We start from the raw sequence: 18,969 nt of genomic DNA on the forward strand, positions 1-18,969 counted from the left end.
TTTTTCAGATGGCAACTCCCGAGACTGTTACCCTGGTGAGTGGGGGTGTCCAGGGTCCTCGGTGTGTATACCACTGGGGAAGGTGTGTGACAGCAAACCCGACTGTCCCGGAGGAACAGATGAAACCAATACTACAGCACAGCAAACCTGCAGTAAGTTGCGTGTACTGTACATATTCAAGGATCAAAGTCCTTATTATTTAATCAGATACCAGTGTTGCTATACTACTAGTAGTACTCTTACTGTAGGTTACTTAGTCCTCAGTGATAACAAGATTCAACTTTATTGTCACCTCACAGGCTTAGAGGTGTACAAAAGTGGGTCAAATTGTGTTATCCATGGTTCCATCATTTGCTGTTTCAAGAAAGGGGTAAAGAATAGAGAAAGAAACAAACAAACAAGGAAAACAGGTTATAAATGTAAATATCCTAAAATAATATGACCAGTGTCAAATATTAAGTATTCGAAAGGTGCACGGTAAAAAAAAGAAAGAAAAGGAGAAAATATAAAATAGCAAATATAGAAACCGTTATTTTGCATACGGTATATCTCTTGTGCAGGTGAGACATCACTTAGTATTAGTATTAGCAGCAGTTATCAAACATGTTATTTAACCCTCAGTGTTACAAATGGATAAATTAACACTGAGGATCTTTATCATGTGTAATTCATTGCCCCTTTTAAATTTCAGATCCAAATAATCCTTGCATTATCTCTTGCTGTTCAAGCTTTCTTATAAGAATTCAAACTACTTTTCACACTTTCGTCATATGATTGTTTTTTTCACACAAGCAAGACATTTGCATAATTTTCACTGGGTATTGTGGAGTAATGTAGTTGATAGCAGGTTCATGTAAGTACTCCATTATTTCCCCTTTGTTAAACCAAACACTAATCTTCTGTCATTGCAATGTTTATGATCTCAGCACTCACTTTTTTCTTATCACCTTATTTATTGCATTTACCCACAAGGTTCATGATTAACTTGAACATCATGGAGCAAGAAGAGTGATAACAGTGTGATAACAGTGATGACGGTGATGGCGATCGGTTTCGTCTTCCGCATACATTTGAAAATATGTTTTAGCTTAATTTCTTGGCTTTCAAGAGGTGTAGTTCCAGATAGCATTCAGAGATTGTGGAATAGTTGTCTGGCTATTATATGCTAGACTAGTAAACTGGGGATCCTTGTGACTAAAAAAGAGAATCACTGATTTAGATCAGTGGTTCTCAAAGTGGGGTCGGGGGACCCCCTGGTGTCCTTGAGGGGGTTCCAGGGGGTCTCCAGCTAACTTAGCTAATATAGCATCAGTTTAAACAGTTTAACCCTAATTCATACTTTTATACAATTTTATACTATACAAATATATCTTTAGAATTGTTTTTATTTTTAAGAAGTTCATGTTTAAGAATTTTTAATATTTTTTTAAATACAGTAATTTAACAATTGCAACAATGACTGCTGTCTGTATCCATCGTCACAGATCTGGATCAGTGCTCTGCCCTCAGCTGTGAGTACCGCTGTCACACTTCCCCTGAGGGAGGAGCCTGCTACTGTCCCAATGGTTACATCGTAGCCAATGACAGCCGCTCCTGTGTGGGTGAGTTCACTTTTATATTCTGGGGGGAACATTAGCCAAAAATGAGCAGATCTACAAACTCACAACGTGTTCCAATGCGATGCGTTGTGACTCTGAGGTTATAGATGGAATATTTCTGGCGAGGAGATTGGTGTAGAGTAGGGGTGTAACATAGTGTTAGTAACTGTAACATAGTAACTGCATCAAAAATTTATTTTAATTTCAAGAATCGAAGTATATCGAAACGTAAACAGCCACATCGTATCGTTTGACTTTGTATCGTATCGATTTTAAAAACAATAATCGTATTGTATCGCCATGAATGAACCAATATTGTCCATGTATCGTATCGCCAACCATGTATCGTGATACGTATCGTATCGCTGTTAAAATGTATTGTTACACCCCTAGTGTATATGACAGAATCCAAGTACAGAACCAACTCTGTGTTTAAGTGGTTAAACTAATCAAGCATTTCATTTCATTTCAACTGACATTTTGTATTAAAGATTCCCGTTACGCATTTAAAGCTGTAACTTTCCTCTTCCGCCCCACATTTTTACCATTGAGCTAATAGCCTGCTTACTCAGGGTCAGGGGATAGATTGAATCTTGATTATCGGGTCAAAATTCGAGCCTGGGAATCAGAAGATGCCCAGTTCGACCCGTGGCCATGTCGAAGTATCCCTGAGCGTATAGCGCCCAGGATTACAGCTTAGGCAATTGGCAGCGGGTGAAAAACGGGTTACAAAAAAGAATAAGTGTCTTTGAGCAAGACATGTTAACCCCTAACTGCTCTCCAGCTGTACAATGAAGAATAATAGACACCAAATGAGTGGGGCGTTATTAAGAACAATTACATTAAAAAAACAATAAAAAAAGGTAAAGATTTTTGTTATTGTTTTGCTCAGACTACGATGACTGTAACATCTGGGGGATTTGTGACCAGCTGTGTGAAGACCGTCCCGGGACACATCACTGCAGCTGTGCTAATGGATACATCCTGGAGCAGGGGCACATATGCAAGGCCAACATTTCAGGTACAGGAAGAGATATTGGATAGATAGCTGTAGAGGAATTATTTAGTCCAATAAGGATGAAAATGTGAAATAACCATTTCAGTTGGTAAACCTCAAACATTGTAGAATTATTTTCTTTGCCAGTTACCTAATCTAATCCTGCTTCTCGAAAACCGAATCCATGCGATCTACTATTTACTGTATGTTATTTAAGTTAACTATTTGTATTTAATTTAATTTTAAAGTCAAAATGCACAATTAACTGTATTTAGAAAGTAGAAACGTCCTTTTCTGAAACACGTGCAACTGTTTCATAATTAGCTCAACAGCAGAATCACGAATAATACATGTTTGTGACACTCCAGCTGGTATACCACAGCTCATCTTCACCAACGGGGGTGACGTGATGATGGCAGATATACACGGCCGCTTCATCAGAACTCTGGTCCCGTCCCAGGGTAAAGGTTACTCTGTAGGGGTGGCCTATCACCACCACAGCCGGACAGTGTTCTGGAGTGATACCAACACTCAGAAGGTCAGTCCTTAGCTTTGATAATATGATTTTGTATAATGTCCTTGAAGGCCTCTGTTGTTTACTTCTTTGCACTAATTTCGCTTTAAGCTAATTCATAGTTTCATACAAACATTTGCACATTCAAGTCTGTTGTCTGTTTCAATCCAAATTCAGTGTAACCATTGTCATTATGCAAATGTATCTATAGCCTTTTGTTGAAATTTTTGTCAGACAGTCATCGAGATGAACAGTTACAGTGCATGTGGCTCTGCTCCTGTGATGCTTCAGAACAGACACTGAGATTACAAAGACCAAAAGCTGAGCAAGTTTATGCACGTTTATTACATGAACTTCATAATAGACTGGGGCAGAGCCTAAAAATGCTAAAAAGTTAAATTAACATGGTACAATTATGAACCTGCATTTATTATGCGGACATGGAGGGAGTTTCTTTCTCTAATGAGTTGTCATTTCAGGTGGAAGTGAGAGATGTACGGTAAGAGTGAATATCAGTCTACTTAAAAAGACTGTGTAGACCGAACCATTAGAATCGTGATTGGAGGATGTATGAGCCTGTTTGTATTTTGATACAGTACCTTTGCTCTCAAAACCAATTGCCAGTTTGATGTAATGATTGTATACTAGTAGTCTATAGGCTGCACCATTAGTAGCTGGCTGCTCAGCTCAATACAGCAGCAGATCCAAGTACAGTTTCTGGACTCCAGAGCACCATTGCAGCAGTTGCAAGTTTAATCCTTTACCTGGTGACCTACATAGTAACCTACATGATTGTACCGTGGCATATAAATTAGGGTTTACAAAATGTCGCTAAATGTTATAATTTAACAACCTAGATGTGCTGTACCATTCTGTCCCTAGGTGTACTCTGCCAACTATGACGGAGGTGACATTAAGGAGGTTCTGTCTACCGCGGTCCACAGTGTCCAGAACATCGCTGTGGACTGGATCAACTTCAAACTCTATGTCCTAGAAATCCGGGTGGAGCGCATCGATGCATGTGACTTTGATGGAGGGAACCGAGTCACACTGGTGGCAGAGAACCTGCAGAGTCCTCATGGACTTGCCTTGGACCCCACAGTGGGGTGGGTGCTTGAATGTTTAAACAGATTTAATTAATCTAATTCTTTATTGTTCTCTGTAGAGGACATTGGTTTTCACGAGAGTCACAAGAGAGTCTGTAACTCTGTACACAATATACAACACATAAGAACTTGTATAAAACACTAATGTTTAATGAAGCCTAAGGTGACTTGTTGTTGTTGTTTTGTGCAGCTACATGTTCTTTTCAGACATGGGCATTAACAATGAGGAGGTGAAGCTAGAGCGAGCATACATGGACGGAAGTAACCGAGTTGAACTGGTGAAGAGCAGGCTCGGTACTCCAACAGGCATAACCCTGGATATTGTTACTCAGAGGGTGTACTGGTCTGACAGCCATTTTAACATGGTGCAAACTGTCACATACAACGGTCTGGACAGGTGATAAACAAAAGTTTCTCCTCAGTAAAACTGCACAATTCCATGCAAACGTCAAAATATGTTTTTTTTACCTCTTGCCCATGCTGTGTGACATGTTCCACAGGAAAACGGTGCTCTATGGAGGAACCATGGCTCCACATCCATTTGGCATCGCAGCATTTGAGAACCACCTGTTCTTCACTGATTGGACCAAGATGGGTGTGATGCGAACGACCCGCTTCAATGGCATGAACAGCACCTTCCTCCTCTACAAGACAGCCAGTAGACCTGGCCATATTGTTGTCGCACATCCTGTCCTGCAACCCTTCGGTACGGAAGTGGACTTCACACATTGTTTGTTCTGGAAACAATCCTACTAATCTGAGGATTGGAATGGGAGAATCTCCAATGTTTAGTTAGCTATAGTCGTTATGATGGTGGCTTTTCCTAGACGGATCCCTTTATAGTCTTCCTGGGGTCCTGAACAAAGCAATTGCAATATACAGACATGTAACTAAATATACAACAAAAATACCATTTCTGTCCTACTAACCACACGATGCACTTCATTGACTGGGTTCCCCCAGGAGTCTGTACTTGGTCCTCTCCTTTTTACGCTCCACACCAAATCACCACACAGAAATTGCTGACCTATAAAGTCACGACAACACGTTGCAATGTGATGTGTTGTGAGCAGGTAGACCTGCTTAAGTTGCCATGAAATGTCCCCTATTATGAAATGCCGAGAATAGGGACGGTAGTGTTCATATGGTTAAACCTAATTGTGGCATTTTTACTATGAACACACTAAGCCATACTGTAATGAATATAGGCTAGTAATGAAATGCTAAACCGAGCTGAGTAATGTCTGAGTCAGACAATGTGGACATCTTGTGTTTCAGTGATGAATCCTTGTGGTAGACACAACGGAGGCTGTCAGCATATTTGTGTTCTGAGTCATCGCTCTGACAACGACGGTCTGGGATTCCGCTGCAAGTGTCGCCTTGGTTACGACCTCCACCCTGACCGACACTCTTGTTTCAGTAAGTCCCGCTGATGGAGGCAGCACCATGCCTGAGTTTAGAAGTGTATTATTATTTAATTATTATTACATTATTACACGGCTTGGTTGAATGCTTCACTCTGATTGGTCAATCGCCGAATTCATCGATCTGTTATTTCTGGATAATGACCACTCCGCTCCAGACTGACAGACTGATGCCTAATCAAACCCTCGGAGCACCTGCTGTGCTCTGCTGATTTACTGCTGTTACATGACAGCCATATAAACACACAGTGTCATTTACAGCAAAACATTGCTCTAAAAAAATAATGTATGGCTGAGTGGTCATTGTTTATACCGGTAAATCACCTCCACGCTGTCGCGTCGGTGATTTATCTATAAACAATGACCACTCAGCCATACATTATCCCTTACTTAGATTACATCACATGATCCATCGCGGTCCTGAAATTCAGCTGTGATACATGATAGGCACCGTGATTATTTAACCACTTTATAACCCTTTATACTTAGCCGAGCAGGGTCCCCCTGGGTTATATACTTATTCAATTCCTTCCTGCTATTTTTGCTAAATGTTTGCTTATTTTCCGGCTTTTTGACGTGCCCAGAATAGGCGTTTATGTGAGCCATTGTTCAGAAGTTAAATTGTGATACAATTGTGTGACAATTTTTTCCCCCAAATGGAGTCTCTCAGGACCAAAATGCCAACGAATCTATTGTGAATTAACCACTTCAACACTGTCTAATAGTGAAAATAGCCGATCGATTAGTCTATTTGTTTTTTTGTATTTGTATTTATGGATATGTTTTTGAAAATATTTTGAAAAATGTTAGCATTTTACATAAATTACACTTTCTTTTGAAATAACGAGATACAAAATTGTAGGAAATGCATGTATTTATTGTATATATTAATTTATTCGTTATCCATAAAAAATTGGTTTGCCACTGTTTGAGAAACCCTACTGAACTTCAGCCTTTCTGTGCATGTGACCAGAGGTGAGGGACTACCTGCTAGTAGCGACGTCCCTTGCGGTGCGAGGGCTCCCATTGAACGTGTCCTTCCAGGAGGACGTCACCCTGCCCCTGGCAGGGCTCGGGGTCACACACACAGGCTCTGCCGTGGAATACGATGGCAACGAGGAAGCCATCTTCTACAACGACAGGAGCAGAGGCCTCGTCTACAAGTCCAGCCTCAATGGCACTCGTGAGTCTTGACCCAAGATTGGGATCATGTCTATCGTTGTGGGGATTTACGGTCAACAGCAGTAAAATGAAAATATTTGAAAAATAAATTGGGGGAGGGGTTATATCCTTATTGTATTTTTAGTTTTGTATGCACCTTTTATATTATCTGACTTTACATTGTGACGCTTGAATTATTATTCACATTCAGGGATTATTAAAGTGGAATCTAAATCGCAAATCTAATCTGTATCGTCTATTTAAATCTAAAATAGATTGTGAGGATTTGTTTATATAGTCCTAGTTTTTATTCTGATATTTTTGCATATCGGTCCCTCTATTGTTTAAGTTACTAAATGTCTCTTTTTGCTCTCCAGATCATGAGATTCTGACAGGTTACAGAGTGGGAATGATTAATGGCATGGCCTATGACTGGACGTCCAAAGTTTTGTTTTGGACCGCGGGCTCTTACAGGTCAGTGGTGGCTTTCAAAGTGACGGACAAGTCCAGAAGAGACATTGTGACTGGCGTGATGAATCCCATGGGAATCGCAGTGCATCCCAGTGCTGGGTGAGCATTCTATATAGTGATTCTACATTATCAAGTATTCATAAATAATTTCTAAACAGTATAATGCCAATTTTATTACTGTTTGCAAGGTCTAGTAACCCTGAGGACTGCCTAGTTGAAGAGCCATTGTATACAGTATGAGGTTCTGTTATTTGAATGATAATAAGTACACTGTCCTCTTCCCTACCCGGTCCAAAGCTACTTGTTTTGGGGTGTGAATTCCCGTCCAGCTGTTATAATGAGGTCTCACACCGACGGAAGCAATGCTGTTCCCCTCATCAACTCAACCCTGGGCGAGCCGATTGGACTCGCTGTCGACTATGAGTAAGCACATTTGTGGCATGCTGTACATCTGGAAAGTATGGAAATAAAATGGTCATTTCCGATTTGTTAATAAATTCGAGAACTGCACAGATGATTTGGAAACTCTACATGTACTGTACAGTATACTGTATATTGAGATCAGCCACAATAAAGTAATCACCAGATGTATCTTAGTGTCTTACAGTTCATGTTAACTATTTTCTTTGGTTATAAATGGCCTCTCTCAACAGACTGAATTGTCAAATACAGACAAGAAATGATGGTCTAGAAAGGAGTAGAATGCATGCAACAGGGAACACTTTAGGCTAATTATAGTAATGCAATATAAGTTTATTTGGAATTCCTTTAATATTTTCCCTGGTGGCGCTCAGGTTTTTGGTGATCTTCAGTTTATGGACTAAAGCCTGCTTTTGTGATCTTGTATAGCTCTACAATCTTTCGTGCACAGCAAGGAACTAAGCATAACTCAGGCTTAATAATTCCTTGTGCTTGGCCCTGGCAGGATGGACAGACTATACTGGGTGGATACCCTCTTCGATCAGATAGGACACATTGGCATTGATGGATTTGACAGACAGACTTTCAGCAATATTGGGCAGATCACCCAACCCTATGCCCTTACAATCTACTCTGGTAGGAGTCATTGTTTTGAGTTATGGAGACACGCATGTCGCACGCACACACACACACACACACGCACACTGTATGATTAGCCTACATTTAAATTGTTAACTTTTCCACTGTGGTCCTGATGATGTACAGAATGGCATTGCAAGTTTGGCATAGGAAATCTATGTCAAATATTAAGTTAGAATTTGTGTTAAAACAATTTGGGGGGGGGGGGGGGGGTAGTTCTGACAACACAATGTGGCTTACAAGGGCACAGTTTCCAGTTTGTTACTACAGCTACGTACATACAGTAGATGAATAGGCAGAGAGCCAACCTGGGAAGCAGAAGATCCCAGGTTCAATTCCCAGTGTGGTGGTTTGATATACTGTAACTATTATTACATGTTTTCTCCCCTGCAGACCACCTTTATGTGTCTGATATAAGGACAAAGGGGATATTCCGCATGAGGAAGAGGGACGGAGGACAGAACTTGATGATCAGAAAGGGAATTCATGGAATCCTGAACATCAAGACCTACTCTGCCGACCTCCACAGCAGTAAGTGGACCCTGCAGGGAGAAATAGCTAAAAGAGAAAAGGTCAGACATAGGTTAAAGGGGAATACCACTCATTTTCAACATTTTACTATGTCATTAATATACCTTGAAGGTCAGTAACATTATGAAGTACATCTTGATCACAAAGTTCATAATGTTACAGATTTTTTTCACACCTCCAGTTCTAGGCAACACCGAATGGGGGGACTTTTTTTTATTATTTCCACACAACAACTCTAAGGTATATTAATGATATATTTAAGGTTTAACTAGCTCTGTTTTTGTGTTCCTTGCTTTTGCTGTTATGTGTTGTTTTTACATGTGTTTTGTTTTCTTTATTCATTCATGGTGTTAACATCTTATTGTAATTTATTGTCTTAAATAAAAAAACATTTGATAACAAAAAAAAAAAGGTTTAACTAGCTCTAACCCTAAAGATGGATCTTGAACGAAAACATTATTTTACCCACTTCTTTACACTGTAATGTGACAATTCTTATTCCCAGAGGCCTTTAGTCTTACAACAGTATTTGTGCGGCCGAAATATAGCCGATCTACAAGCTCGGACGCAACACACCGTGAGCTAGTGGATCTGCTGTTTTTGCCGCAACAGCATCGTACGATGGCGCATACTGGGCATCAACCTGAACCCTGCCTGCTTCATCAACCCTTTCCCCAACAGTGTTTAACAGCCGTTGCAATTCGGCGCCCAACGGCTACTGCAGCCACTTCTGTTTCCCGACCCCCTCCTCCAGTCGAGTGTGTGGTTGCCCCTATGGTATGAAGCTACAGGCCAACCAGAGGGACTGCGTCAAGGACGATTCGGTCCCCCCGCCTGATACCAACTGTGGCGACTATGCCTTCGAATGCGACGAGGGCCGCTGCATGGCCAACTCCTGGCGCTGCGACGGAATCGCAGATTGCATGGATAAGAGTGATGAAGCCAACTGTACTGAACCAGGTACGTGTGTCAGTGTATAACAAACCGTGAAACATACCAGTGCCTCCAGGGACGTTTTTTTGCCATTCGGTCAATCTAATAAACAATAGGCTACACACAATTAAAGTAGTATGTTTCACTCCTCCTAGATATGATAACTTTTATGAGGGGGATTTGATAATTCTACGTATTTAACCACTTTTATGCTATTTGGGCATGGCACTAAAGAAAAACTTCTAAATAGTCCAAAATAGCATATCGTTGCTGTCGGGAGGAAACCACCTAAATCCTTTTTTGAGGTTTTTAATTTATTTTGCATAAATCAGTGCTATTGAACACCCTTTAGGCCTGTGTGTTGTTAAGAAAATACCAATGAAAAATAGTAAACAGTGCTTCGGACAAAACCTCTTAACTCCACTGGGCCCTCAAACTGTCTGCTAAAACAGCTAACTCCACCACCTCTCCCCCTCTCATGCAATTAATTGACAATATATAAAGTCACAACACCAACTTTGATGAGGCAGTATTGCTTTTATTTCAAAATATAAGGTTTTCTTAATTTTCTGAAAAATTTACATTTTGGAGTTTTTTTTCCCCGACAACAGAGATATGTAAATAGTAATACTTACAACTGGTTTCACCATGCTGCATTGTTGTGAGCTTGTAGACATCAAGCTCGATACTCTTGTTATTTTGTTGTGTGACTTCACTCCCAGGAATGACCTGCTCTCCGCGCGCATTCACCTGCAACAACAAGCACTGCATCTTGTCCAATTGGCGCTGTGACGGCACGGACGACTGCGGGGACGGCTCAGACGAAGACAACTGCCCCACCCGCGTCCCCACCACCTGCGGCACCAACTACTTCACCTGTGACAACGACAGGTGCATCAGCAAAAACTGGGTGTGTGATGGCGATAACGACTGTGGCGACGGCTCAGATGAACGCCACTGCAGTGAGTTATGAGGGAACCAGTTCAGCTTTCATCATGTCGAGGAGCATTCTTTTATTTGGCATTTTGAAAAGTGATGTAGTAAAAATAAAATGGTTTGAGGATTCAAAGCAACTCTTGCTCTTGAAAGGCTTTCTAGATCTGCTCTGTCTGTGTAGATTCGACCATCTCTTCTTGCACCCCTGGCTACTTCCTGTGTCCAGACCATCGCTGTATCGCCAACTCATTTCTGTGCGATGGAGACCAGGACTGTATGGACGCCTCTGATGAGAACAACTGTGGTACTACTAATACTGTAGATGTGCTCAATGCCCTGCATGTGTGATACACGATGAACCCTTTTAGATTTGTACTACTAGTAGTAACCTATACGTATTTATTGTTTTCATGTCATGAACACATACTGTACAGTATAGCCTACACAGTATGTCATCATTTTAGATGTTGCTATACTTGCTATACCCTGTATATATCTAATTTCCGGCCTCTGTATAGCACATGAAATAAGGAACATTTGAGAGCTTACACCTTTGGCCATCACTCTCTGTTTTTCCCCTTTTAGAGTTTATCTGTGAATCCTATGAATTTGCCTGTGCCAGTGGAGATCAGTGCGTCCAGTCTTATTATCAGTGTGATGGAGCCTTTGACTGCCGGGACCACTCTGATGAGAGAGACTGTCGTAAGTTAGATGCACAAACTTCATGTCGCAGAGTACAAAACAATTAGATCACGAATATCTCTGGAAGGTGTTTTAATTAACCCTACTCCATTTTTGGGCTGGTCCAACAATTGCTGTGGTTAAGTGTTTATAAAGTTAGAAGAAGAGAATTTGTAACTAATAGAAACTCAACAAAAATACCCCAAAAATGTTTTTACTCTACTCTTTACCTTTCTGTCCTCCCTCCCCTAGCCACTCGAGGTCCAGGCCTCTGCCACGACGACGAGTTCCAGTGCCAGACGGATGGATTCTGCATACCAGACAAGTGGGAGTGTGACGGCCATCCAGACTGCGAAGACGGTTCCGATGAACACAACACGTGCCCGCCCATTACCTGCAGATCCGGTCAGTTCCAGTGTGCCAACAAGGTGTGCATTTCGATGGGGTGGGTGTGTGACGGGGACAACGACTGCCGTGACTTCAGCGACGAGCAGAACTGCCCCACCCCGCCCTTCCGGTGTCCCTCCGGACAGTGGCAGTGTCCCACCGACCAGGCGTGCATCGACCTGGACAAGGTGTGCGACGGCCAGAGGGACTGTCCCAATGGAGCCGACGAGTCACCCATCTGCAGTGAGTTTCACAGAATGTCACGCCCTCTGTCACAGTTCCCAAAAGAAGATGCTTATATTGTGTACAGAGCTTTCCTTTACATTTCTAAACATATACTGTTAAAAAGTAAAATAAAGTACAATAAATGCATGATGTTTCCAAAGTCAATGAGTAGCCTAATTGTGTTAAATAATCATCAAATTAATAATCATCTTTTTGCCATCTGATCGTGCAGCTCTACTCAAGACAAAGAAGGCAAGATCAAAATAGCCTATATAGGCTACCAGTGTATTAATCGGAAACCAACTGAAATCGAATCAATTAACCGGACTACAGTATGTTGCACATACATATTTAACCCGTCTCTCTTTCCAGACCAAGATGACTGTGCTCTGAACAACGGCGGATGCAGCGACGTCTGTTTCCAAGGCCCGTTCGGGGCCCAGTGCACATGCAGTCCAGGATACCAGCTGCTCAACGACTCCAAGACCTGCGAGGACATCGATGAGTGTCTGATCCCCGGCTTCTGTAGCCAGCAGTGTTACAACGAAAGGGGCTCCTTCAGATGCTACTGCTCTGATGGTTACCGCCTAGAGCCTGATGGACGCACCTGCAAATCCACTTGTGAGCAGCTAAACTGTTGCAAACCAGTCTTACTCCATGCTAAAGTATACTGTAGCGTGCTGGTTACATGGAATTTTGGTGTAGTATAGTTCTATTAAGTACACATGTTGAAATCAAAGCAAAAAGTTAAACACATTTACCTCAGGGTTTTCCAATTTGCGGCGTGTTATTATAGGCCAACAATATATAGGAGCAAAAATGGCAGATTTATAAACTAACAACACGCCACATCGTGCATTGTGAGCTTGTAGATTGGCTGTTTTTGCTTTGCTATTTTTGCTTTTTTTTTTTTTATGTACAATTGTCCTTGCTCTCAAGTGTAATAGAAGAAAATATACCTGTATTTATCACTTACTGTATGTCCTCCTAAACTATCGTAGTCATGTGATTGTTATTGCGAACACAGTGAGCACTTACTATGAGACCTAGCAGATCATGTCTGTCTGTGTGTGTGTCTGTCCCGCTATCCAAATATGGAGTGTGTTGCATCAGCAATCACTCAGCTCCATATATGGGCACAAAAGGGGCCAGGTCCACTCAGCTCCATATATGGGCACAAAAGGGGCCAGGTCCACATATACAGTAACAGCGGGACAGACACACAGACAGACAGACAGACAGACAGACAGACAGACATGATCTGCAGGGTCTCAGCTGCGTTCGCTTCCCGCGTTTGCGCGTCTTACTGGTTAAATATGCTAGTCATATAATACAGTTCCAGTACATCACACACATTCTAATCGTAAATGTTAACCATATGATTGACACACACGATTCAAGAAGTGCAATGTCACACGTTGTTAAATTCACAGAAGCAGTTATTATAAGTTATCGTTTCACCAGACCTCCTGCTTCTCATATAAGTTATTTGAACTTATTGGCAGTTAAAAGACATGCAAAACACCTGTTATCTAATTTACATCTTAGAAGAAGGCATTTGCAATTCTTGTCTTTGTGGCTGCATCGTACAGTATGCTATTGTCCTCAATAATGCCTAAAGATTTACTAAAAGTTGAATAGAAATCATAATATTTTGAATCCATCAGACCCTGCCCTAGCTGTGCTTCTGGTAGCTAAGCGAAGTCAGATCATTGCCAACCGGATCAATGTCAGACCGCCCCAGCTGCACCCAATTATCAGCGGCTCGGCCATTGTGACGGTGGACTTTGATCGGGTGACCTCCAGAATCTACTGGGCCGATGCCAGTCAGAAGAAGATCTTCAGTGCTTTCCAGAATGGAACAGATAGACGCGAGGTAGGATGAATATTTTAAACTCAATAGCAGTGGGGCTCAGTGGATGGCAATGACCAACACTTTGGTGCCAATTAAAGAACATTATTATTACTTCTTAAACTTCTACCTATGGTATAACATGACCTAGGTGGGCTTCTAGACTCCTAGGCTGTGTACAAAATCACTAGCTCAGTCATTCACTACCCATACAGTATGTTCATATATCCCTACTCCAATCCCTACATAGGAGTGATGAGTGTGGCGATATCGCCCTACGCGTGCACTGGCCATATATGGAGCGTGTCTTGAGTGTACAGGGTGCGATGAGGTCAGATCAACATATGGAACGTCAGAACATTCAGTCAACGTTAAAATGACCCCAACCTATCTGTTTTGTTCTAGGTGTTGTCCACTGGTCTGATGGCACCAGAGACTATAGCGGTGGACTGGGCAGGTCGCAACCTCTACTGGACCGATTCTCTCCTGGAAAACATTGAGGTGTCCACGCTGGACGGCCGCTTCAGGAAGGTTCTGGTCAACAAGAATGTCACCAGTCCACGTGGACTGGTCCTGGACCCACGCAACCAGTAAGATGATGGTACTCTGTGCGTGCGTGCTTGCGTGCGTGCGTGCATGCACACAGAATCAGAACTCCAATTTACACTTGTCAGTTAAAATTCTTTCTTCTTCTATCATTCTTCTCTCAGCACCAACTTGATGTTTTGGGCCGACTGGGGTCAGAACCCTAGAATTGAGCAAGCCAGCATGGATGGAACCGCGAGGCGGGTTATCGTCAACACCAAACTGTACTGGCCCAACGGTCTGGCCCTGGATTACACAACACGCAGGGTGTACTTTGCAGACGCCTACCTTAAATACATTGACTACTGCGACTACGACGGCGGTAACCGTCAGCAAGTCATGGCGAGTGATATGGTAAGTTGCTGTATTCTATTTTCATTTGTACAAATTCAATTAATTTTAGTTCAGACACTTTTAACCTGGCATCCCTGTTTTGGGCATGTCATTGTACAGTAGATTTAAAAAATATCAGACTTGGGTGAACTGAGCGATGCAGGCTGCTCAACAACACTGCTGGCTGGCTGCAGTTATAATTATAGTACTCAGTGTGAATGGCCCTGCTCAACAGTGTGACCTGAATGTGTGTACATACACTCGGTCACTCATTGGAGCGGTTTGGCACCACTCAAAAATGACACATTGAAAATTGCATATCTACAAGCTCACAGCGCATTGTGAGCTTGAAGATCAGCAGTCGTACGACGAGGTAAAAAATATGATAGCTGAGACCAGCGTTCAACAAATGTTCTGTATTTGATGACTTGCCCCATGCAGGTTCTCCAGCACCCCCATGGCATGACCATCTTTGAGGACCACATCTACTGGTCAGAGCGCTACACCAGCAAGGTGATGAGGACCAACAAGTTTCACGGCGGCAACGTCACCACCATTATGAACAGTGTCTACCAGCCCATGGGTATTGTCATGGACCACCCCATCAAACAACCTGCAGGTGCCTACCAACACAGCAACACATGTCCAAGCTTTAGATATTCGTTAAATGCGTGTGTGCATGTGTCATTTATTATTCTTATTTTAAAATGGTGTCAAATATGGGCGTCCCAGGCACAACCTCTTTTGATATGGAGTATCATACATACAGGGTCCTCCTTGACATGAAAATGTTTGACCCTTAAGCAGAGCACCTGAATTGGACCGTGTTTTGCTCTCTCTCTCTCTCTCTCTCTCTCTCTCTCTCTCTCTCTCTTTCTTTCTCTCTCACTCGCTGTGCCTGCGTGCGTGCAGCCTTCAACCCATGCCAGGAACACCTGTGCGGTCAGCTGTGTCTGCTGTCAATCTTCAGACCCAGGTATTACACCTGCCACTGCCAATCTGGATGGAAGCTGGATGCTGATAAGCGTACCTGTATCAAAGGTATTCTATAACTTACTTCAACTGTATCAGAGGTACCTTTTAGAGTGCAATATACAGTATACTGTAAAGCATATTGCTATGCATTAATAAGAATGAATCATTTGATCATGCTGTATTTTGGTTCTATTGTGTTTGGTACAGTATTTATATTTTCTAAATTGTTGGCCTCTACTTTCTAATATTTGTTGTGCGTTTTGCCTTTATTGATAGATAAAGATAGAAACAGTGAGAGAGATGGGGCGGGGAGACTTGCAGCAAAGGTCGAACCCACGACACGCTGTCATTGCTGGATTATCAGCCTATGTGCCCAGACCGCTAGGCCGGCCCGGGCCTACTTTCTAATAATTCTATTATATTTCCTAATTATCTTTCTTCTGACATACTTAAATTATTATTATTGACTCGCGGTAATGTTTTTACTTGCTGTGAAAAAACAACCTTCACACTAGGTAGGTTCTCAGAGTTACGGTATCAACACAGGATTGTATATTTGTATTCTATTGTGTATCAGACAGCAGCCCATTCCTCATGGTGGCGAGAGAGTCAGCCATCTTTGGCATTCCTCTGGACCCTGATGACCCGTCCAACAACGCCATGGCCCCTGTGTCGGCCATCTCCCAGGGGCAGGACATGGACTTTGATGACCAGGAGCAATACATCTACTGGGTGCAGAGCACAGTGAGTGACGGCTCAATTCACATACTATTTACTACAATGCTTAAACGCTCAGGTGTACAGTATGTTGACATTTTTATGCTTCTTTTTACTGGTTTAATACATATTTTGTAATCATAATCATAATGTAATAATTGGTGCAGTATTTCTTTTTTGATACATTTGAAAGTAAATGTGTTTTCGGTCACCTCTTAATATGTAACCTACTTGTTTGCTTCAACCAGGGATCTATATGGAGGGTAAAAACCAGTGGGACCAATAGAACCCAGTTTGCTCCAGCTGCTATCATTGGTTCACCTTATGGTTTGGCTTTTGATTGGATAAGCCGCATGATGTATTACACCAATCCCACCAACAAAGCCATAGAGGTAAGACTTTGGCTTGACGGACAATGTTTCTTCATTTTAAGTTTCATGCTTCAGTTAGGAGATGATTCAAAATGTGTTCTCTGGCAGTAGCATTTTGTCTCATTCAACAGATAGCTTTATATTAAATTGATCATTGGTCGATGGCAGGAATGTAAGACACTATAATGACAAATTTTGACTTCTTACTACCGTACTTTAAATTCATCTTTGGTGAGTAGTCGAAAAGGGGCTTAAAATGTGTCTCTGCATAACAATAGCTAAATGGCCAAGACGTGTCTTCTTATTGTAATGTCAAAACAATTCAACTGAGCCAGTTTTATAGGTTCTGGGAAGAGCATAGTATTGTAGTACTTGGCTGACGTATGTGAGCACTGCAACCGCAAATATGAACGAACGACTCGGAACACAATAGTTCCACCTTAGAGAATTTTGGTTCCTACTGCGCTGAAACTGACACAGAGGCAGTTATAGCGGACCCCCGCAGATAATAATAATGCAGCTGGTAATTAATTGATTTAATCAATTCTTGTTTTAATTATTTTTATTATTATTATTATCCAGTCCAGCTGAATTTTGCTTGTCATCTTGGGTTGCTTTAATTCATCTGTACAAAATAACTCCAAATTATCCGATTAAACGAATGTAAACGCAGGTGATCCGCGTCGATGGAGACCAGCACTACAGGAAAACCCTCATTACCAGCACAGGCAAACCAGAGGGAGCCGGACAGCCTAATGGAATAGCAGTGGACCCAGCCAGAGGGTAAAACCAATCTAGAACAAGAAACCTGAAACTGTACGAATGGAACTTAATGGCATTTGATGAAATTGGTACCTTCTCAGAGTTAAAGCTCCATACGTTTTAAGTTGTACCGGGATTTACTCAGGTCTCCCATATGGGAGACCAAACAACTACCACTTATCCAAGATACAATCAGTGCTGACATATTGTTCATTCATTCATTCATTCATTCATTCAAACCTTTATTTATTCTCGAGAGACATTGAGGTTATACCCTCATTTGCACTGTCATCGAGATACAGTACAACATAATTGGCAACATTTTCAAAGCAATAAACAAAAAACAAAACGGAAACAGAACAGCAACATTTACAGACACTTGAGGGTAGGTCTGCAATCAAAGATTTAAATTGACCGTATGTAATGTAATTGTGCGTATGTACGTATGCAGCACTGGGAGACCACCTCCAACCACTGCAGAGTAGTTATATACTTACTCAACCACACAGATTGGTTAAAATAAGGTTTTATTCATTCAAATAAGTTAGATTTGACAGTGTGGTACTCCCTTCCCTTCACAGGAAGTTGTTCTGGACAGATAAGGGGACGGACAGTGGGGTTCCTCCCAAGGTTGCCAGCTCGGACATGGATGGAGGCAACCTGAAGACACTCTACACAGGCAACCTGGCTAACGTAGGATTTATCACTGCTGACATCTCCACCAGCAAACTCTATTGGACCGTGGCTAGCACTGGGACAGTGAGTATACTGTACATGCTAGATCCAAGGAACATGTATGTTACATATACAGTAGTCTCGGATGCATACTGTCATACAGTATATATGTACAGTACATACATGTATTGTATTGTATATCTATCTCACTGCTTTTAATGGTTACTGATGGTTGTCTAATTGTGCTGAGCAGAAAGAAAGCATGTACTTTACTGTACGTAGCAGAGCCTGAATTATTATATCTACACTTTTCACATATTCACAATCTATGTTATATTGGTTCATTCTATTCACGGGTTATCTGACTGAAATGTACATTCTTCCCTTTGTAACTCTGAGAGAGTAAAAATGTAACCATTTGGTTACATTTGTACGGACCCATTTTAGGCGGGAACCCCTTTTGGCGTTAGCATTACGTTATGCTTTAGCTATTGAAAAATAGCAGATCTACAAGCTCATAGCGCGCCACCGAGTGTCGCGCTACGAGCTTGTAGGTCTGCTATTTTTTTTAAATCGAAGAACGACTGACATAGAAACATTAAGATGTTTCAGAAAACTGTCATTTTCAAACAGACATTTTTAGAATCTGATCTCAGGTCAGAATGGGTTAAATGAA

The 18,969-nt window shown here is 41.8% G+C and overlaps 1 protein-coding gene across 1 annotated transcript in view; it reads left to right on the forward strand.

Annotated features, from left to right (window-relative positions):
• Window positions 1–18,969, forward strand: part of lrp2b (low density lipoprotein receptor-related protein 2b) — a gene marked incomplete at both ends in the record, with an annotated part of 69,068 nt that overhangs the window by 22,973 nt on the left and 27,126 nt on the right. The window contains 28 exons of the mRNA XM_080790014.1: window positions 9–152; window positions 1,485–1,601; window positions 2,491–2,619; window positions 2,964–3,133; window positions 3,992–4,215; window positions 4,406–4,612; window positions 4,716–4,921; window positions 5,494–5,634; window positions 6,613–6,822; window positions 7,178–7,370; window positions 7,569–7,694; window positions 8,197–8,327; window positions 8,724–8,861; window positions 9,543–9,821; window positions 10,517–10,756; window positions 10,912–11,034; window positions 11,316–11,432; window positions 11,664–12,041; window positions 12,396–12,644; window positions 13,691–13,899; window positions 14,281–14,465; window positions 14,586–14,814; window positions 15,235–15,412; window positions 15,706–15,834; window positions 16,346–16,512; window positions 16,734–16,877; window positions 17,530–17,639; window positions 18,200–18,377. Of these exons, the coding sequence (XP_080646140.1) occupies window positions 9–152; window positions 1,485–1,601; window positions 2,491–2,619; window positions 2,964–3,133; window positions 3,992–4,215; window positions 4,406–4,612; window positions 4,716–4,921; window positions 5,494–5,634; window positions 6,613–6,822; window positions 7,178–7,370; window positions 7,569–7,694; window positions 8,197–8,327; window positions 8,724–8,861; window positions 9,543–9,821; window positions 10,517–10,756; window positions 10,912–11,034; window positions 11,316–11,432; window positions 11,664–12,041; window positions 12,396–12,644; window positions 13,691–13,899; window positions 14,281–14,465; window positions 14,586–14,814; window positions 15,235–15,412; window positions 15,706–15,834; window positions 16,346–16,512; window positions 16,734–16,877; window positions 17,530–17,639; window positions 18,200–18,377 (5,051 nt within the window). The remainder of the gene's footprint in view (window positions 1–8; window positions 153–1,484; window positions 1,602–2,490; window positions 2,620–2,963; window positions 3,134–3,991; window positions 4,216–4,405; window positions 4,613–4,715; window positions 4,922–5,493; window positions 5,635–6,612; window positions 6,823–7,177; window positions 7,371–7,568; window positions 7,695–8,196; window positions 8,328–8,723; window positions 8,862–9,542; window positions 9,822–10,516; window positions 10,757–10,911; window positions 11,035–11,315; window positions 11,433–11,663; window positions 12,042–12,395; window positions 12,645–13,690; window positions 13,900–14,280; window positions 14,466–14,585; window positions 14,815–15,234; window positions 15,413–15,705; window positions 15,835–16,345; window positions 16,513–16,733; window positions 16,878–17,529; window positions 17,640–18,199; window positions 18,378–18,969) is intronic.

Source organism: Protomyctophum bolini (genome assembly GCF_963924005.1).
Source record: "Protomyctophum bolini genome assembly, chromosome: 18".
NCBI classification, from domain to species: Eukaryota; Metazoa; Chordata; class Actinopteri; order Myctophiformes; family Myctophidae; genus Protomyctophum; species Protomyctophum bolini.